General features: G+C 46.2%; 1 protein-coding gene across 4 annotated transcripts in view; it reads right to left on the reverse strand.

Annotated features, from left to right (window-relative positions):
* The window catches only part of mib2 (MIB E3 ubiquitin protein ligase 2), a 298,873-nt gene that overhangs the window by 49,532 nt on the left and 226,783 nt on the right, over positions 1-22,558 (reverse strand). For all 4 annotated transcript variants that reach the window (XM_072477842.1, XM_072477843.1, XM_072477841.1 and 1 more), the window contains exons 6-7: positions 16,747-16,889; positions 7,946-8,053 (exon numbers count right to left, since the gene is read on the reverse strand). In XM_072477842.1, the coding sequence (XP_072333943.1) occupies positions 7,946-8,053; positions 16,747-16,889 (251 nt within the window). The remainder of the gene's footprint in view (positions 1-7,945; positions 8,054-16,746; positions 16,890-22,558) is intronic.

Raw genomic sequence — 22,558 nt, forward strand, 5'->3', positions numbered from 1 at the left:
ATACTACAGGCCTCCCAACAGCCAGCGGGAGATAGAGGAGCAGATAGGTAGACAGATTTTGGAAAAGAGTAAAAACAACAGGGTTGTGGTGATGGGAGACTTCAACTTCCCCAATATTGACTGGGACTCACTTAGTGCCAGAGGCTTAGACGGGGCGGAGTTTGTAAGGAGCATCCAGGAGGGCTTCTTAAAACAATATGTAGACAGTCCAACTAGGGAAGGGGCGGTACTGGACCTGGTATTGGGGAATGAGCCCGGCCAGGTGGTAGATGTTTCAGTAGGGGAGCATTTCAGTAACAGTGACCACAATTCAGTAAGTTTTAAAGTACTGGTGGACAAGGATAAGAGTGGTCCGAGGACGAATGTGCTAAATTGGGGGAAGGCTAATTATAACAATATTAGGCGGGAACTGAAGAACATAGATTGGGGGCGGATGTTTGAGGGCAAATCAACATCTGACATGTGGGAGGCTTTCAAGTGGCAGTTGAAAGGAATACAGGACCGGCATGTTCCTGGGAGGAAGAAAGATAAATACGGCAATCTTCGGGAACCTTGGATGACGAGTGATATTGTAGGCCTCGTCAAAAAGAAAAAGGAGGCATTTGTCAGGGCTAAAAGGCTGGGAACAGACGAAGCCTGCATGGAATATAAGGAAAGTAGGAAGGAACTTAAGCAAGGAGTCAGGAGGGCTAGAAGGGGTCACGAAAAGTCATTGGCAAATAGGGTTAAGGAAAATCCCAAGGCTTTTTACACGTACATAAAAAGCAAGAGGGTAGCCAGGGAAAGGGTTGGCCCACTGAAGGATAGGCAAGGGAATCTATGTGTGGAGCCAGAGGAAATGGGCGAGGTACTAAATGAATACTTTGCATCAGTATTCACCAAAGAGAACGAATTGGTAGATGTTGAGTCTGGAGAAGGGGGTGTAGATAGCCTGGGTCACATAGTGATCCAAAAAGACGAGGTGTTGGGTGTCTTAAAAAATATTAAGGTAGATAAGTCCCCGGGCCTGATGGGATCTACCCCCGAATACTGAAGGAGGCTGGAGAGGAAATTGCTGAGGCCTTGACAGAAATCTTTGGATCCTCGCTGTCTTCAGGGGATATCCCGGAGGACTGGAGAATAGCCAATGTTGTTCCTCTGTTTAAGAAGGGTAGCAAGGATAATCCCGGGAACTACAGGCCGGTGAGCCTTACTTCAGTGGTAGGGAAATTACTGGAGAGAATTCTTCGAGACAGGATCTACTCCCATTTGGAAGCAAATGGACGTATTAGTGAGAGGCAGCACGGTTTTGTGAAGGGGAGGTCGTGTCTCACTAACTTGATAGAGTTTTTCGAGGAGGTCACGAAGATGATTGATGCAGGTAGGGCAGTAGATGTTGTCTCTATGGACTTCAGTAAGGCCTTTGACAAGGTCCCTCATGGTAGACTAGTACAAAAGGTGAAGTCACACGGGATCAGGGGTGAGCTGGCAAGGTGGATACAGAACTGGCTAGGCCATAGAAGGCAGAGAGTAGCAATGGAGGGATGCTTTTCTAATTGGAGGGCTGTGACCAGTGGTGTTCCACAGGGATCAGTGCTGGGACCTTTGCTCTTTGTAGTATATATAAATGATTTGGAGGAAAATGTAACTGGTCTGATTAGTAAGTTTGCAGACGACACAAAGGTTGGTGGAATTGCGGATAGCGATGAGGACTGTCTGAGGATACAGCAGGATTTAGATTGTCTGGAGACTTGGGCGGAGAGATGGCAGATGGAGTTTAATCCGGACAAATGTGAGGTAATGCATTTTGGAAGGTCTAATGCAGGTAGGGAATATACAGTGAATGGTAGAACCCTCAAGAGTATTGAAAGTCAAAGAGATCTAGGAGTACAGGTCCACAGGTCATTGAAAGGGGCAACACAGGTGGAGAAGGTAGTCAAGAAGGCATATGGCATGCTTGCCTTCATTGGCCGGGGCATTGAGTATAAGAATTGGCAAGTCATGTTGTAGCTGTATAGAACCTTAATTAGGCCACACTTGGAGTATAGTGTTCAATTCTGGTCGCAACACTACCAGAAGGATGTGGAGGCTTTAGAGAGGGTGCAGAAGAGATTTACCAGAATGTTGCCTGGTATGGAGGGCATTAGCTATGAGGAGCGATTGAATAAACTCGGTTTGTTCTCACTGGAACGAAGGAGGTTGAGGGGAGACCTGATAGAGGTATACAAAATTATGAGGGGCATAGACAGAGTGGATAGTCAGAGGCTTTTCCCCAGGGTAGAGGGGTCAATTACTAGGGGGCATAGGTTTAAGGTGAGAGGGGCAAGGTTTAGAGTAGATGTACGAGGCAAGTTTTTTACGCAGAGGGTAGTGGGTGCCTGGAACTCGCTACCGGAGGAGGTAGTGGAAGCAGGGACGATAGGGACATTTAAGGGGCATCTTGACAAATATATGAATAGGATGGGAATAGAAGGATACGGACCCAGGAAGTGTAGAAGATTGTAGTTTAGTCGGGCAGCATGGTCAGCACGGGCTTGGAGGGCCGAAGGGCCTGTTCCTGTGCTGTACATTTCTTTGTTCTTTGGATGAGGCTGGTGCCCCCCATTTGCTGCTGACTGCGAATTCCTGCCCAGTACTTTTAAACTGCTTTAAAAGAATCTAGGCTGTGTCATCAAAGCTGTTCATTAAAGAACTAATATCTCTGCAGCTAACCCTTGGGTTGAGCCACGTAAATTGTATTTTGAATCATGTATTAAGTATTCAAATGAAAGAAATGTTAATATAACTTCACATCTGTTGTCACTCCAGTACTGTAAAACTGGGGAATGACCCATTTCCAATTTCAAATTAATTTAAATGAACAGAAAATAACTATAATAATAATAATCTTTACTATTGTCACAAATAGGTTTACATTAACACTGCAATTAAGTTACTGTGAAAATACCCCAGTCACCACACTCCGGAGCCTGTTCGGGTACACTGGGGGGGAATTCAGAATGCCCAATTCACTTAACAGCACGTCATTCAGGACTAGTGGGAGGAAACCGGAGCGCTCGGAGGAAACCCACGTAGACACGGGGAGAACGTGCAGACTCCGCACAGACAGTGACCCAAGCCGGGAATCGAACCTGGGACCCTGGCGCTGTGAAGCAACAGTGCTAACCACTGTGCTACCGCGCCGCCCTAGTCATAATTTGAATCTCCAGAGACTGAAAAGTGACGTGGAATTCAGGGCACAATGACCTATAAAGTAATATGGAAATTTGCTGCAATATCTTGTAGTAATTGATTATATCAGTGAAGCTGATGTGTTGAAACCTCCCAGTTATGTAACCAAATTGAACAAAGATTTGATTAGAAGCATACATTTGAAGGACAGGAGTTGTACTTCTCACGGCAAAGAATGATAAGCAGGTTAGGTCTCAATAGGGAAATTATTTGTCTATTGTCCTATAAAAGGACTGTTTCTATTGAGTAATTACTGGTTTGAAGAGTCAAAACTGCATGTCACTGTTACAGGAAGATAAATGGCTCAATTCATTTTAATCTCTTAGGCATGGCTTAATGAGTAGCTAATTACAATACGTAAACTAGTCTGCACACACACACTAACCAAATTGAACAGAGAGAACACATTCCAATAAATTACATGATGAATAGTCATTTACTTTATAATGCTGCGACATTTAAGGTCCATTGGGTAAGGATACCCTTCTGTTACGTCCAATGCCAATTTTGAGGATAAATAAAAATCTACAAATCTATACAATGTCACTGAAAAAAAGTAAGGAAATCCAACAATCCTAATTAGAGAAACTCTCTAATAACACCAGTACTAATCATCTTTGATGTCTGATGATTGGTCAAGTGAGCAGCACGGTAGCACAGTGGGTAGCACAGTGGTTAGTACTGTGTCCCAGGTTCAATTCCCGGCTTGGGTCACTGTCTGTGCAGAGTCTGCATGTTCTTCCCGTGTCTGCGTGGGCTTCCTCCGGGAGCTCCGGTTTCCTCCCACAGTCCCGAAAGACATGCTCTTAGGTAATTTGGACATTCTGAATTCTCTCTCTGTGTACTCGAACAGGCGCCGGAGTGTGGCGACTAGGGGCTTTTCACAGTAACTTCATTGCAGTGTTAATGTAAGTCTACTTGTGACAATAAAGATTATTATTAAGTATGATTCAATCCGGCTGTGGGTCACTGTCCATGTGGAGTTTGCACATTCTCCCTGTGTCTGTGTGGGTTTCGCCCCCACAACCTAAAGATGTGCAGGGTAGGTGGATTGGCCACGCTAAATTGTCCCTTAATTGGAAAAAATTAATTGGGTACTCTAAATTTATATTAAAAAAGTATGATTCAATAATGGCTGCACATGGAAGTTTTAAAACAAAGTTGTCACAATAACTACTTAACAGGCACCTATAAAGCATCAACATACTTTCCAACTCAACAGCTGCCTGGTTATGGTAAATTTTAATAAAAGACCAATTTTTCATTTCTAGTTAAATCTAGTTTTCATAATGCAGGTTGAGCTGACTTTAAAACATAATTCTTTTTAAAAAGCACAAAATGCTGACTTTGAACGTCTTAAATCAGAATTGCACAATAATTTCCATCTGTATTTCTGAGTAAAGTTCTTGGAATGACCCAGACAGATCAGTAAGGCTGTAGCTGTAAACATTATAAATCAGGAGAATATACGTGATCTCCCTAGAATAAATAACCCAGAAATAAAATATGTTCAAAACAAGTACACTCAGAAAATGAACCGTTCAAAGGAGCATTTGGGTCATTAATTATGGGGAATAAAATATTCTCAATTTATTTGGGAGAAATTTGGATCCAGTGCTGCAGCAAAATCGTTCCCATTTTTAATTTTTAAAAAGTAAGACATACTTTGTAGCAGACATGATCTGTGGTTCAATTATGTTGTGCACCTTTAGTCACCTAGTGTACTTGTAATTAAACTGTTTTACACTAGACTTTAGATCTTCCTCATGAAGTACATTTGCGATTTTGTAAACTCGTCTAAAATAGCAAATCCTAACCAGGAAAATTTACCTTTCACTATACTTCTCCCCACTATTTGTGGACGTCCTAGAAAATCAGAAGCTCTCTTGTGTTTTAAGTTAAGACTTACAGCAGGTGTTCCCAAACTGGTGTCCGCGGAATCAAGGGGGCTCACGGTAGCCACCGAGGGGCCCACAGCAGGACAGGCACATTTGCAAAATTTGAAAAATGCTACAGAGCTGCTTGTCAAATCAGAGGCTTGCCTTTGGAGAATCCAGCCTCTGTGCGTGGACAACGGATTGATGGGAAGAGCGGGTCTCGGAAATTGGTGTGGGTGGCGGGGCACGGGAGAAGGGTGCGGGAGAGGGGCGTGGGGAAGGGGCACAGGGGAGGGGCGTGAGCGGGGGGACATCACCTGATGTCTATGTTTATGTATTTACATTGTGCATTTATTGTATGTTCTATGTTTTCATGTATGGAACGATCTGCCTGGACTGTACGCAGAACAATACTTTTTACTGTAACTCGGTAGACGTGACAATAAATCTAAATCTAAAATAAAAACAGAAAATGCTGGATAAACTCAGCAGGTCTGGCAGCATCTGTGGAGAGAGAAACCGAGTTAACGTTTAGAGACCATATGACACTTCTTCAGAGCTAAAGAGAGGGGGAAATGTGGTGGATTTTAAATCGCATAAGAGGGCATGGAGCGAAATAGAAGGTCAGTGATTGGTGCGCCAATAGGAGCACAAAGGTCAATGGCAAGTGACAGGAAGGTCGGGGTCATGCTTGTGGACTGAGTGGAGGTGTTCCGTAAAGCAGCCACCTAATCTGCGTTTGTTTCCACAATGTAGAGGAGACTGCATTGGGAGCAGCAAATACAGTCTCCCCAATGCAGTCTCCTCTACACTGGGGAGACTAAACGCAGACTGGGTGGTCATTTAGCTCAGTCTGCAAGCTTGCCCTTCAACTCACCGCCCTGCTCTCATGTCCGTCCTTGGCCTGCTGCAATGTACCAGTGAAGCCCAGCGTAAGCTGGAGGAACAGCACCTTCTCTTCCAATTAAGCATGACACAGACTTCTGGACTCGGCATTGAGTTCAACAACTTTAGTCAGTGAACTTTCCCCTCCAACTTGAAGCTTTTTTAAATTCAAAAGTATATATTTTTTGTCCCAATGGAACCCCCAACTCCCCATAGGGCCTTTAGTTACTTGTTAGTTTTGCTTTCAAAGGGCACCGACCTTTGTACGCCTATTAACAGATTATGTTATCGTAACTTAATATCACTTCAGCATCTCTGTAACCCTTCACACTGACATTAACACTTCCTCTGTCTTTTGCCTTAAACATCTATGTGCATTCTCTCCCAGCTCCCACCTATCATGGACCTTCTATTTTGTTCCACCTGCTCCACCCCCTCTTACACAGTATGAATTCCATCACATTTCTCCCTCTCCTTAGATCTGAAGTCACACGGACTTGAACCCTTAAGTCTGCTTTTCTCTCCACATATGCCGCCAGACCTGCTGAGTTTATGCTGTTTTCAAAACAACTTGAAGTTGGGTGTAAGCTCCATGTCCCGATGAGTATTAAGCTTTTAACCCAGATCACTGCTTGGATGTAGTTTCCCTGCTGTGAACAATATGAGGTAGAAATTCAACAACATTGTGGCTGTGTGTAAAACAAGAGCACCAAAAACACATTTAGCAGTGGGAAAGGCACATGCAATCGCACGTGGACCTAGATTTCTGCTAAAATTATCCGGGTCTCTTTAGGCAGCCACCTGAACAGACACCAACCTCATTTTGACACAAAATAATGGCAAGGCACTGATTACTGGGCCCCTTACATGGAATATTCCATCTGGAGTGGAACAGACACTGTCCTACTCCTCTCAGGAATACCTGGTCTCCAAGCAGCCTAACCAGTCATTGTGGGGTGGGAGAGATTGGAGGTGTGGAGAGGGGGCACACTGGAGGCTGCCACCAAAAGTACAAGTATTAATGTGCGCCTTCCAGGAGTTACCCAATACAAGATTAGATCGGACCATAGGGACAACTTTTTCTAGAGGCGCAGCAAGAACCAGCCACTTAGTCAAACTATTCCAAGCAAGCTATAAGACCAATAGGCCAACTAGTTGAGGCACAAGAAGGAAACTTACCATCAGCTGTCCACCTGAAAATGAGTGATAAAATTGTTTTAAACATATCCCCAGTTGTCGTTCTCCCTCCATGGACACAGTCCCTTTCTGTTCACAGTAGGATCGATGTACCATAGGATGTGCTTCCTCGTATTAGTACCAATGTTCAGTGAGATTGAGTTAATTTGACAACGATAAAAAACAAACCTTTGCAGTCACCAGTGGGGATTTTTTTGGCTGATGGGTAACAAACCGGGGCACTGGCTACAACAGTGCAAAAACCAAATACTGCTGACGTTGGAAGTCAGAAATCAACACGGAAAATGCTGAACAGATTCCACAGGTCAGGCAGCAAAAAATAGAATCAGAGTTAACATTTCAGGTCAGTGGCTTCTCATCAGCTTTGAAAACTTAACTGTTTCACTCTCCACAGATGTTGCCTAATCTGCTGAGTATTTCCAGCGTTTTCGGTTTTTATTTGAGACACGGACTTCCTGCTTCTATTGTATTATCATCTTGACCATCCTTCCCCTTCCACAATGTTTTGAAACAGATAACCCACAGGATTTATTTGTCTGGTAAAATCAATCATACAATCATTCAGAATCACTGAATTGGAGAGCTCCCATCCACATTAAACCTAAATTCCTGCAATATACTAATCCCGAATTAAGGCTGATTAAGAAATATATATAGAAACAGCATTGTTTTGGAATACTGAATTATTTGAGACGTCTTATTGCGGTTCAATGTGACACATGTTTCACCACTGTAAATAGTTTTCGACATAAAACAGGCTCCACTATCGACTGTACCTTGGTAAGAGCTCCAGAGTGAAAGGTCCATCGAATGTTATTGCTGTACTGAACTCTCACATCTCCGCGGTCCGTTATTCTGTGCACGGTACCAGTCCGCCCAATATACTGCACAAAAAAGCATAGCGGTAATGTCAATCGACTAGTAATCCAGTGGCCCAGGCAAATGCTCTGGGAACATGGGTTAAAATCCCACCATGGCAGATGGTGGGAATTTAAATTTTATTACCAAAATCTAGAATCAACGGCAGCAGTGGTTAGCACTGCTGCTTCACGGCGCCAAGGACCCATTTTGATCCCGGCCCTGGGTCACTGTCCGTGTGCAGTTTGCACATTCTCCCCGTGTTTGCGTGGGTTTCGCCCCCACAACCCAAAGATGTGCAGCGTAGGTGGATTGGCCACGCTCAATTGCCCCTTAATTGGAAAAAAAAAGAAATCGATACTCTAAATTAAAAAAAAATGAAATCTGGAATTGAAAGCTAGTCTCAATAATGGTGACCAGTTGGCTGATTCGTCAATGCTCTTTCCTTCCTTCAGCTCCTTCCTGTCCTGACCTACATGTGACTCCACACTCACGGCAAAATTTAGAGTACCCAATTATTTTTTTTCCCAATTAAGGGGCAATTTAGCGTGACCAATCCACCTAACCTGCGCATCTTTGGGTTGTGGGGGCCAAAGTCAATTAGGGATGGACAACAAATGCTGGCCCAGCCAGCAATGCCCACAGCCCGTGAAAGAATAAATTGGAGGGACAAGTGGAAAAGCAGAAGTTGTGTGAGAAAATTTTTTTTTTTTGTTGCCCAAAAGAGAAAAGGTATGGAGGTTCCCACACTCTGGATCCTTGTAAAACACGATGAGAGGTTTATTAAGGGTGTTGGTCAATATAATAAAGATGGATATCTTCCCAAAACCCACGCAAACACTCTGCTGACGTTGCTACACATCAGTGACATAGAACCAGCGGGAAAATATTCCAAGATACACAACACAATTGAAGAGTGTAGGATCTGCACAGCTGAAGGCATTTGGGGGGGGGGGGGGGGGAAAGAAGAGAGGGGGAGAGAGAGACAGAGAGCGAGAGAGGGAAAGAAAAAGGAGGGGCACAAAAGGCCAACATCAGATAAAATGAAACGTTAAGAGGAGTTGTAGACTTAGAGACGGTTACACCATGAAAAACCATGAAAAGTTTAAACACTCAATCCCTGGATAAGGTCTGTCCCACCAGCAGTACCGATCCACCAGAGGTAAAGACCCAGTAATGTAGTCAGGCAAGAAGGGCCTGGGAGTCCTAATCATGCTTCTGGACTCCATGATGTCCAATGGCTTCGGGTCAACTAGGGCATGGAAACCTCCTGCTGGTTACCACCTACAGTCCTTCCTTGATTGGTGAATCAGTAGTCCTCCATATTGATCACCATTTGAAGAACATGCTGAGGGTACTAAAGAGCACAGGACATGCTCTGATTGTGGACCTCAGCGTCTATCAGAGTGGCTTGGTATTAGCTGCACTTACAGAACTGGCTGAGCCATGAATGAAACAAATTTGACTTGTAGCAAGTGATGACAGAACCAACTTGACCTTCCCCTCACCAATGGAGTGACTACGACCATCCCTCATGGAAATGCAATGCTATCTTCACACGAAAGGCCCATGCTAAACGGGTTAGATTAAGAACTGATCTAGCAGCTCTAAAATGGGCACCATGGTGCCATCAGAGGAATGGGATACCCTCACAATTTGCAACCTCAAAAGATATTCCTCAGTAAGTGGCTGGCCTCCTGAATCCCTAGAACAAGACACAAGTCCGGCGACGGATGGGAAACTCTTGTCTGGATGGATGTAGCTGCGACACCTTTCAACAGCCTTAACACCATCTAGGGAAAACCAGTTACGAATTTCACTATCTTAAACATTTACTCCCTTCATTATTGGCATTCTATGGCTGTAGTGTCTTCAGAATGCTCTGTAGCAACATGTCACGGTTTCGTCAGGAACACATCCCAAATTTCCATCCTCCACCATGTAAAAAGACAAAGGTGGTAGCGCATATCACCTACAAGCTCCCCTCCAAGCCATACCCTACCCTAACTTGGACATATATTGTTGTTCCTTAATTGAAACAGGGTCAAATTCTTACCCAACAGCGCCGTGAGTTCAAAAGCCGCACAATTGGAACAGTTAAGGCAGTGACTAGTAACACCAGCCTTGCAAGTGGCACATATATCCTGAGAATTAATAGATAAATACACCAACCGTGCCAGCAATGTCCATTACTCAAGAATTAATTCAGGTGAAAGGGCTATATTAATTTGCAACGAGGCAAAAGCAAAATATCTAAACAATGAGTGAAAGACGGGTGTGGACGTATACCCACAATGCAGTTAGGGAGGGACTTCCGGTGGCGGCCATGGAGTAGGTCGCACATTCGATAGCTCCCGCCTAAATCAAACTTTCGGACCTTTCCTCCCGGAATTTTGTGGACTTTATGGAATAAATCGGTGGGGTTAGCATCAGTAAGGAGGATTTCCCCCCCCCCGGTGTATGGATAGCTGGACCAGAAGTGGCCGTGTGAAAGGAATTAGTCCCGATAGAAGAAAGCGAGGGGAGCTGGTAGTGAGGCGAAGCATGGCAGATGGCAAGGACCAGGGAGCGGCGGTTCACTGGCCGAAGGAGCAACAGATGGAGTTTTGTACAAGAGTTGCTTTGCCGAGCTAAAAAGGGATACGTTTGACCCGATGAAAGTATCGATCGACCAAATGGTCGAGACTTAGGCAGCCCAGGGGAAAGCGATCCAGATCGAATTAAAACACTCCAACCAAGAGGACGCGATAACTGTGCTGGAGCATAAGGTGGAGGTGCTGGAGGACCGCCACAAGCAGATGCAGGAGAAGCTGGAGGAGCTCGAGAACAAAACCAGGAGGCAGAATTTAAGAATCGTTGGCCTTCCTGAAGGTATTGAGGGATCAGATGCGGGAGCGTATGTGGCGGGTATGCTGGAGTCGTTGATGGGAGCGGGGGCTTTCCCTCGACCCCTGGAGCTGGATGGAGCGCACAGAGCCCTCACAAGGAAACCCAAGGCGAGCGACCCGCCAAGAGCCACGGTGGTGCGTTTTCACCGATTTTCAGACAAAGAGCGGGTCCTGCGATGGGCCAAGAAGGAACGGAGCAGCAAGTGGGAGAATAATGAGGTGCGCGCATCTATCAGAACCTGGGTGTGGAGTTGGCTGAGAGACGTGCGGGGTTCAACTGGGCAAAGACGACCTTCTTTAAGAAGGGGGTGAAGTTTGGGGTGTTATACCCAGCGAGACTGTGGGTAACGCACAAGGACCGACACTATTATTTTGAGTCGCCAGATGATGTTTGGACATTTATTAAAGACAAGAAGTTGGACTCGAGTTCAGAGACACTTAATGCTTTGAAGATGGGAGGAGGCTGGCAGAGCTGATGTTTACTTACTGGGGAATGTGATCTTGTAAATAGGTTTTTTCTATGTGGGGAGAGGGGCACGAACAATAGGGCGATAGTCTGACCGGCGCCAGATGCGGGGCCAGCATGGATCAGCTGACTCGCGGAAGCATGGTGGGGGGTGACTTAGTGTTGAGCTGGTGTTTGATTGGGGGGTTAGGTTTCTGGCGTTTGGGGGAGGGGGTGGGGGTGGGGGATGGCTGCTCTGCGGGCAAGTGAGAAATTTTCTTCAGGGAATAAAAGGAGGGTCGGGGGCGGCTGCTGCTTGAGGGGGTACCTGGGGGGCGCGGGCTCGGGGCTGGCCAAGAGAGGGTGATTGCAAGTCGGCGGCGGCGGGGGGGGGGGGGGGGGGGGGGCTAAAGGCAGACGTGGCAATGCTCCAGGAGACACATCTGAAGGTCACAGATCAGATGAGATTAAGGAAGGGTTGGGTAGGTCAAGGTCAGGTGTTCCACTCAGGGCTGGACTCGAAGACCAGGGAGTAGCACCTCTGATCAGTAAGCAAGTGGCATTTGAGGCTGGGCTGGGAGAATAGTGGCTGATAAAGGGGGTAGGTATATCATGGTGAGTGGGAAGCTGGAGGTGTCCGAGTGGTGCTCATGAATGTCTACGCCCCGAACTGGGACGATGTGGATTTTATGAGGCGTGTGTTAGGCAAAATCCCGGACCCTGAGTCACACAACTTGGTCATGGGAGAGGACTTTAATACGGTCATTGAACCTGAATTGGATCACTCATAATCCAGGACAGGGAAGGGGCCGGCGGCGACAAGGGAGCTGAAGGGCTTTATGGAACAGACCCCTGGAGGTTTACACGGTCGAGGGTAAAGGAGTTTTCCTTCTTCTCCCACGTCCACAAAGTTTATTCCCATATTGATTTTTTTGTACTGGGCAGGGCATTGATCCCAAAGGTCACGGGGACGGAATACTCGGCGGTTACAGTCTCGGACCATGCCCCGCACTGGGTAGATTTGCGGCTTGGGGAGAAGAGAGGACAGCGCCCGCTGTGGAGACTGGACGTGGGGTTGTTAACGGACGAGGTGGTTTGTGGGCGGGTGAATAAGAGTATCCAGAATTACCTGGAAACAAACGACACGGGAGAGGTATCGGCAGCGACGGTCTGGGAATCCCTGAAGGCAGTTATTAGAGGGGAACCTATATCGATCGGGTCCCATAGAGAAAAGAGGGAAAGGGCGGAGAGGGAGAGATTGGTGGAGGAGATACTCCAGGTGGATATGAAATATGCGGAGGCCCCGGATGCGGGACTCCTGAGGGAGCGCCGTAAGCTTCAGGGGGAGTTTGAATTGTTGACCACAGGAAAAGCGGTAGAACAGCTGAGGAAGGCGAGGGGTGCGGTGTATGAATATGGGGAGAAGGCAAGCAGGCTGCTGGTGCACCAACTTTGGAAGAGAGAGGCGGCCAGGGAGATTGTGGGAGTAAAGAATAAGGAGGGCAACTTGGTCTCAGACCCGGAGGGGGTGAATGAAGTTTTTAAGGAATTCTACAGCAAAGTATATGAGTCGGAACCCCCGGCGGGTGCGGAAGGGATGAGGCAATTTCTGGACCAGCTGAGGTTCCCAAGGATGGAGGGGGGTCTGGTGGAGGGGCTGGGGGCGCCGATCGAGATAGAAGAAATTATTAAGGGGCTGGAGGGCATGCAATCGGGCAAAGCTCCAGGGCCAGATGGCTTTCCCATGGAATTTTTTGAAAAAAATTTCAGAGGCGTTGAGCTCACTACTGTTGAGGACATTAATGAGGCGAGAGAGAGAAGGGAATCCTCCCCCCTACAATGTCACAGGCCTCGATCACACTTATTCTCAAACGGGAGAAGGACCCTGAACAGCGTGGGTTTACAGGCCAATCTCGTTGTTAAATGTGGATGCCAAGCTATTGGCGAAGATCTTAGAACATAGAACAGTACAGCACAGAACAGGCCCTTCGGCCCTCGATGTTGTGCCGAGCATTGTCCGAAACCAAGATCAAGCTATCCCACTCCCTGTCATTCTGGTGTGCTCCATGTGCCTATCCAATAACCGCTTGAAAGTTCCTAAAGTGTCCGACTCCACTATCACAGCAGGCAGTCCATTCCATACCCTAACCGCTCTCTGAGTAAAGAACCTACCTCAGACATCCCTCCTATATCTCCCACCCTGAATCTTATAGTTATGCCCCTTTGTAACAGCTACATCCACCCGAGGAAATAGTCTCTGAACGTCCACTCTATCTATCCCCCTCATTATCTTATAAACCTCTATTAAGTCGCCTCTCATCCTCCTCCGCTCCAAAGAGAAAAGCCCTAGCTCCCTCAACCTTCCCTCATAAGACCTATCCTGCAAACCAGGCAGCATCCTGGTAAATGTCGTTTGCACCCTTTCCAATGCTTCCACATCCTTCCTATAATGAGGTGACCAGAACTGCACACAATACTTCAAATGTGGTCTCACCAGGGTCATGTATAGTTGCAGCATAACCCCGCGGCTCTTAAACTCAAGCACCCTGTTAATAAACGCGAACACACTATAAGCCTTCTTCACGGCTCTATCCACTCGAGTGGCAACCTTCAGAGATCTGTGGACATGAACTCCAAGATCTCGCTGTTCCTCCACATTCCTCAGAACCCTGCCGTTGATTCTGTAATCCGCATTCAAATTATTTCTACCAAAATGAATCACCTCGCACTTATCAGGGTTAAACTCCATCTGCCATTTTTAGGCCCAGCTCTGCATCCTATCAATGTCTCTTTGAAGCCTACAACAGCCCTCCACCTCATCCACTACTCCACCAATCTTGGTGTCATCAGCAAATTTACTGACCCACCCTTCAGCCCCCTCCTCCAAGTCATTGATAAAAATCACAAATCTTGGCCATTAGGATAGAGGACTGTGTCCCGGGAGTGTTAGGGGAAGACCAGACTGGATTCGTTAAGGGCAGGCAACTTAATGCTAATGTCTGGAGGCTTTTAAATATTGTTATGATGCCCCCGGAAGGAGAGGAAGCAGAGGTTGAGGCAGCGATGGATGCAGAGAAAGCTTTTGATCGGGTGGAGTGGGAGTACCTGTGGGAAGCGCTGGATAGGTTTGGGTTTGGTGAGTGCTTTATCCGGTGGGTATGATTGCTGTACCAGGAGCCTGTGGCAAGCGTGCGCACCAATCGGCTTAGGTCGGAGTATTTTAAATTGCACCGGGGGACAAGGCAAGGGTGTCCCCTTTCCCCGTTATTATTTGCTCTAGCCATTGAGCCGCTGGCCATAGCGTTGAGAGCTTCAAGGAACTCCTGTATATCTCGGACCCACTGGAGGGGATGGGGGTGGTCATGCGGATCTTAAGGGAATTTGGCAGTTTCTCGGGGTATAAATTGAATGTGGGGAAGAGCGAGCTGTTTGTAATCTAGGCTAAAGGACAGGAGAAGAGACTGAGGGATCTGCCGCTGAGGAGGGTAGAGAAGAACTTTCGTTACCTGGGTATACAGGTGGCCCGGAAGTGGGATTTATTGCAGAAGTTTAATTTGACCCGGCTGGTGGAACAAATGGAAGGGGACTTTAAAAGATGGGCCATGCTCCCGCTGTCACTGGCGGGGAGGGTACAGACCGTGAAAATGACGGTCCTCCCCAGGTTCTTATTTGTATTCCAGTGCCTTCCCATCTTCATCCCGAAGGCCTTTTTTCAACGGGTTAATAAGATCATCTCAGGATTTGTGTGGGCGAACAAGACCCCGTGATTTTAAGCAGCAGGGAGAGCTGCTGGAACGCAGTCGAGGGGGGGGGGGGGGGGGTGGGCTGGCGCTGCCAAACCTTTGCAACTATTACTGGGCGGCCAACATTGCCATGATCAAGAAGTGGGTATTGGGGGAGGGATCGGCATGGGAGCAGTTAGAGGCGGCGTCATGCAAAGGCGTCAGTTTGTGAGCGCTGGTAACGGCACCTCTGCCGTTCTCGCCGGCCCGCTACTCCACAAGTCCGGTGGTGGTGGCGACATTGAAAATCTGGGGGCAGTGGAGGAAGGCGCGTCGGTCTGGACCCCATTATGTAATAACCACAGGTTCCTGCCGGGTAGGATGGATGGCAGGTTCCAGAGCTGGCAGAGGGCGGATATTAGAAGGATGGGTGACCTGTTTAGAGATGGGAGCTTTCCCAGCCTGCAGGCGCTGGAGGACAAATTAAAATTGCCGCCAGGGTACGGCTTTAGGTATCTACAAGTGAGGGCCTTCCTGAAGAAACAGGTGGTGGCCTTCCTGCTGCTGCCGCCACGGGGGATACAAGATAGAGTATTGTCCGGTATCTGGTTGGGAGAGGGGATGGTGTTGGATATCTACCAGGAGCTGTTGGAGGCGGAGGAAACCCCAGTGGAGGAGCTTAAAGGCAAGTGGGAGGAGGAGTTAGGAGGGGAGTTAGAGCCGGGACTGTGGGCGGAAGCCCCAAGTAGGGTCAATTCCTCCTAGTCATGTTGCAGGTTCAGTCTAATACAGTTTAAGGTGGTGCACCGGGCACACATGACGGCAGTGAGGATGAGCACGTTTTTTGGGGTGGAAGACAGATGTGCGAGGTGTGCGGGGAGCCCAGCAAACCATGTCCATATGTTTTCGGCATGTCCGAAGCTTGAAGGGTTCTGGCAGGGGTTTGCCAGGGCAATGTCCAAGGTTCTAGGAACACGGGTGGTGCAGAGTCCAGAGGTGGCGATCTTTGGGGTGTCAGAAGATCCGGGAGTTCAGGGGGCGAAAGAGGCCGACGTCCTGGCCTTTGCCTCCCTGGTAGCCCGGAGACGGATCTTGTTAATGTGGAGGGACTCAAAGCCCCCCCCGAGTGTAGAGACCTGGGTTAGTGACATGGCTGGGGTTCTCAGTCGTGAGAAAATAAAGTTTGCCTTAAGAGGGTCAATGTTAGGCTTCTCCCGGAGGTGGCAGCCGTTCGTCGACTTTCTTGGGGAATTTAATTTGCAGTAGCAGCTTTCCGAGAAGGGGTTGGGGGGGTTCCTGTTTTTGTTATAAAATTTTACAACTACTCCAATAAAATATATATTTTTTAAAAATACAGTTCGGGAGGCCCGAACAACATTGTGGCTGTACCTACAACACAAGCACTGCAGCAGATCAGGGAAGGCAGCTCACTGCCACCTCCTCAGGGGAATTAGCGATGGGCAACCAATGCTGGACTAGCCAGCAGTACCCACATCCCTGAACTGATTTTAACAAAGCGATTCCAAAGCCACGACAGTTTTATTTACAGAATGCATATATTTAGAGTTAATTTTAGCATCCACAGACTGAGCAGAAAACTTTGAAAAATGGCCAGCCCAGGAAGAGTGGAACATTTCGGAGACGCCAGCAGCGCTGAGGGTTACCTCCGCCATTTTAGGATTCCATCCTCCGTGTCCGTCCTGCATCTGCCGTAGAATATCTACCTCCAGAAGGCATTTCACCCTGTCATTATGCTGGAACGAGTGGCCGTCAGCGCTCTCCTGCCTGGGGAGTTCAACATGTTCACCTGAAAGGAGAATGGAAATCTCAACCTGGAAAGTTTATGAACATTTCGAGAAGTGTGGCAATATCTTGGCACTAAAATAAAATAACCTTTTAAAGGCTGGATTATAAATTCTGCTCAGCAAGGCAAATCTTTTAATATTACGTAAAATAAGAACAGGGAATTGCAAAAGCTGGACAGACTCGACAGGATGGCAGTGATAGTGGAGGGAGAAACAGAGTTAACTGTGTTGCAAAGAGTCATCTGATTCAAGATACGAACACAGATTCTGCCAAATCTGCTGAGCATTTTTACTACTTTGTTTTTATTTCAGATTTCCAGGATCCGCGGTATTTTGCTTTTCAGACATTGCTAAACATTGTGAGGTATAGATGCATTTTGCTACTTCTCGCCTGTTCAATCGCTGCTCCTTCCAAGGTAAAACTACATCATCTGATAAACGGCCCCAACTGTAAAATAGATGTGCTCCAACCAGACCACCAACACAAAAGCAAAATGCTGCTGATGCTGGAAATAATCAGCGGGTCTGGCAGAACAAGAATCAAGACTGAAGAGTGGTCACAGGCCCGAAACGCTAACTGGGTCTCTTGCCAGATGCTGCCAGACCTGCTGATTATTTGCAGAATTTTCTGTTTCTATTATGCCATAGCCAGAGGAGTTCAGAACTAACCACACAGTGGTGACAGGGCTGGAAAGAAAGTATTTTGCAGCATCTTTCATGATCTGAGGACTTACTTAAAATTACAAAAGTATTACCTTTGAATACAAGGGATATCAAATGTGGCAGTCAATTGACCTACAGTGAGGTCCCGAAAGCAGAAATGAGACAAATGACCAGGTAATTGATTTTTTTGCTGGTCGAAGGGATATTTGACATTCAAAACACTGGGAGGATTCCCTGTCAGCTTCACATAGTGCTGTCAGATCTATTGATGGACAGAGCTATGATTTAGCCCCTTCGATACTGCACCAAGTATCAGCCTAGGTTACGGCTCAAGTCTCTGGAGCGAGACTCGAACCAACAACTTTCTAACTCAGAGGCGAAAGTGCCGTCACCGAGTCCAATCTAAAAATCAGAAATAGTTTGGTGCTGAAAGGCAAAAAAAAAGTTAGGTGTTACCAAATAGAAGTATACCAAAAAAATACCAAATAGAAGTGGGGTTGGTTTAGCACAGGGAGCTAAATAGCTGGCTTGCAATGTGGAACAATGCCAGCAGCGCGGGTTCAATTCCCATACCGGCCTCCCCGAACAGGCGCCAGAATGTGGCGAGTAGGGGCTTTTCACAGTAACTTCATTGAAGCCTACTTGTGACATGAAGCGATTATTATTATTAAGTAGCATACCTTAACAGTATGGATTTGCAACAAAATAATAAAAGATAATCAATTGCAATCATCCAGCCTCATGTCACTGTGTTCATTATTGTTGCTTTTGCTGTAAATCTTCAAGAATGTTTTTGATGTGCTGTATGCACAGAAAAGCTCTACTCTGAAACGTGTGGTCAACTGGTCAAAGTAGATTACGGTGAAAATGAGAAAATATGAAAACTGCGATCGTGTTTCTTTTGTTTTACAACTCCCATTTTAGTACTGCTTTTAGAACATCTTAGGCTGTTTGTATTCCTTGCCCACAGCTGACTGTGGTTGAACACAAATTCAGCATGAAAACAAAAAGTACCATACTCTTGAATTTATTTGCAACATATTTCCACAATACTCAGAAATTAAAGCTGCCTCAGTTTCCACTCGGACGAATTTTTAACACGTGGCATAAAACTGAATATTTATGCTGCAATTTTGGTTTCAGCAGAAGAGCCAAGTTCTGTGATCACTGTTGATTAAATGCCAGTATTAAAAGAGGCCAGCAATCAAAGAAAGCTCTGAAACAAATCAGATTATTCACCCAGATGTGCAGATGACGACTTTGAGTCTAATTTCTTTTTACCCCATTGTTAATTTGAAACACAGCAATAAGAGTTTGGTTGTTTCTGCTTGTTGATGTATACAGCATGCAACTGTGTATATTTTCAATGAGCTGCAGAATTAACAAAGGGAATTTTAGATATTTGATTTGCACGATGCTGCAAAACAACCTGCAATGTGTTTAAACCGGCACTGGGGTCGAAATTGCAGTTTTACGAAAGTACCGTACAATAATGTTCTGCAGTCTAAGCCCAAAAGAGGGTTAAATTTCAAATTGGCAGCCCTTCGATTGACTGTCTCAGGCAACATTTATGAAACTGCTGGACCGCCCCATCACCAGCATTTAGATCTGGCATAAACTGCATACCAGTTTGCCGAGTGACATCTCAGGTGGAGCTGCCAGGATTTAGGACGGCTGATGAAATTCCACCATGGAGATAGGGGTAGGGGCTGGGGGTTTACATATCAGATTGGGAGCAAGAAGAGATGCGGTCCTTGCAGAACTGGAAATCCTCTTTCCCTGGGCAGGGTATTTCATTTGCACGTTACTAAAGCCGAGGAACCCCGAAGTTTCGCCTGAAGTCAAATGTTTTCATTATTTTGCAAACTGATGTCCAGCAGGAAGTGCCCAGCTGTAACAATTTAGTTGGCTGCTTTTTGACTCCTTGCTACCATCAATCTATTTGTTGAGCTCAGATTTGGGATAGAAGTCAGTGGAAGTAAAGATCAGGAAGGATGAACAATAGCCCGCCTCAATTTGTATCATCCATTTTACAGCATTACCCAGGGGCAACATTTGGTCATTGGAAATTGCTGATTTGTAGAGTTTATTTCTGCTTCTTGCTGTGGGCAACAACTTGAACAGTGTGAGCATCAAGATTCAAAGGGCCTTTTGTTCCTTTGATGTGGAGATGCCGGCGTTGGACTGGGGTGAGCACAGTACGAAGTCTTACAACACCAGGTTAAAGTCCAACAGGTTTGTTTCGATGTCACTAGCTTTCGGAGCGCTGCTCCTTCCTCAGGTGAATGAAGAGGTGGGTTCCAGAAACACATATATAGACAAATTCAAAGATGCCAAACAATGCTTGGAATGCGACCATTAGCAGGTGATTAAATCTTTACAGATCCAGAGATGGGGTAACCTTTGACATGGCAGAGAGAAAATTCACAGAGCTTAACCTCCATGGAATTCTAGAGAAATGAGTGAGCTGGATAGTGCCGATTTGGTAAACTGTGTACGATTTGGGTTCTTTGTGCCAAATGCCCTTTTGGCATCTATATCTATCTTTTGCATGGTTAATCAAATCTACTTCATCTGCATAAATGAGAGTTCATACTTCTGATTAGGGACAAGTAATTTTCATTTAAATGTAGACAGAATTTGAGATCCCAAGTATTTACTATCACAGTTCCACAGATCGCAGTTTTAAACAAAAATGATTTCAGCTCCTCCTTCCAGGATATGGCCTCTGATTTCCCTCAACAACACCTCCAGCTCAGCCTGGCAGCCCTGTTGCATCTTCTGCCTGCAGTGAGTTCTCAGGCAACCGGACTCCCACCTCAAACTGACCCAACGACCGCCCACCTCCCAGCCACTCAATCACTTTGTCCGAGACTGGGTTTATTTTTTATTATAGAATTTACAGTGCAGAAGGAGGCCATTCGGCCCATCGAGTCTGCACCGGCTCTTGGAAAGAGCACCCCACCCAAGGTCCACACCTCCACCCCATCCCCATAACTCAGCAACCCCACCCAACACTAAGGGCAATTTTGGACACTTAAGGGCAATTTATCATGGTCAATCCACCTAACCCGCACATCTTTGGACTGTGGGAGGAAACCGGAGCACCCGGAGGAAACCCACGCAGACACTGGGAGGATGTGCAGACTCCGCACAGACAGTGACCCAAGCCGGAATCGAACCTGGGACCCTGGAGCTGTGAAGCAATTGTGCTATCCACAATGCTACCGTGCTGCCCAAGTTGCCGGGTTGGCCAGGTTGCACCCAAACATCTAACCACCTGCACAATCCCAGCTATCCAACTGTACCCAGCAGATAAGCGCTGTTCACCATGGGCTTAATATTGCCTCCACTGCCAGTTTCACAGAGCAGGCAGCTTCACTTCGCTATAAACCGTGCCTAGGCTTCTTTGAGCCCCAGCTCCTCACGGACTTCTCAGAAGCCAGCTGCATGGAGCTGCTGCCTCTTCAGCCTCGGAATAGCTTCATCACGTGGGCTTTTGTTTTGCGCCAACTCTAAGTCCCACGGTCAGGTTTTCATGCCGTGCACACACACACACATTTATCCCAAACCCACCATGTACTCCAATGACGTTGTACACAATTGCTTCTGTTCTCAATTATATCCAGATGTCCTCTAACTGTTAGAACTATTTGTAATACACAAGTCTGTTTACTTTTGAAAAGTGGCCTTGAATTACGGAAAGCATGTCATGTCTCACAGCTCTTTTATTGGGTGTACTGAATAGAGTAAAACGGGCACTTCATGAATTACCAAGTAGCAGTTCCAAAAATTTCTACAGAACCTTGTGATCTCCATAAACATAAATGATTGAGGGATATGCTTGGAAATAATACCAACATTTGTATAAACCACTGGAGTAAGAGTGCAACAAATTGTTCGCAAACACAGTTCAATACAGATAAATGTAAATTAATATAATACAGTAAAGGATCAGGGAATATAGATTAAATGGCACATTTCTCAAAGCCTCTAAATGCAATCATACAGACAGATAGAAAATGCAACGACAGGGTTAAATGGGATTCGGTGTTGTTTAAACGTGGAATACTGACCATTAAAGAGGTTATGATGAACCTCTTCACAATACTGATTACACTACAATTGGGGTGCTGTTTCAGATACCCCTTTCACCTCCATGGGCAATTCGTCCCAGGATGATTATGAAGAAAAAAACCATGAAAATCTACAGCAGTCCTCACCGTTGCAATGTTTAAAATGACAAACAGAGACAGCACATTGGTGCAGTGGTTAGCACTGCTGCCTCACGGCACCGAGGTCCTGGGTTCGATCCCGGCCCTGGGTCACTGTCCGTGTGGAGATTACACATTCTCACTCCATCTGCGTGGGTCTCGCCCCCACAACCCAAAAAGATGTGCAGGGTAGGTGGATTGGCCACGCTAAATTGTCCCTTAATCGGAAAAAAAAGAATTGGGTACTCTAAATTTAAATGGGGGGAAAATGACAAATAGAAAAATGTTAAGTCCACCGGCTTGTGCTCTATTAACAAAATTGTGTTAATTTAGGATTAATAGAAGCAAAAATTGGAATGATTCTCCCCAACGGAGGATCTCAGAAATCACAGAATGCGTCATCTCTTACTGCCATTGAAAGTCAAACAACCATAATATTTAAGAGTGAGTTGGGTAAACAGAGAGGAATATTAAAGGGCCAAGGAAGGAGCAACAAATGGGATTCAACTGGATAGCTCCAATGTGAAACTGACAAATGCCCTCCTTCTCTACTGAAATGTCTATGATTTAACACCAGGGAGTTTTGGAAATAAATAAAATATTTTACAACACTAAAGCAGCAATATTTTTACGAAGGTATGCCTGGCTGAATATTTCCTGTGCTTGCAAAATACTGACACCAATGATTTTTGTCGCAATGTGACTGCAATAGCCGCTGTTCTTCACAACAAACAAGGCAGTGTCACTTTAATCTTATTGAAACTATAAAACACGGATCCAGTGCCAGCAGGTTA

Source organism: Scyliorhinus torazame, chromosome 16, assembly GCF_047496885.1.
Source record: "Scyliorhinus torazame isolate Kashiwa2021f chromosome 16, sScyTor2.1, whole genome shotgun sequence".
Lineage (NCBI taxonomy): Eukaryota > Metazoa > Chordata > Chondrichthyes > Carcharhiniformes > Scyliorhinidae > Scyliorhinus > Scyliorhinus torazame.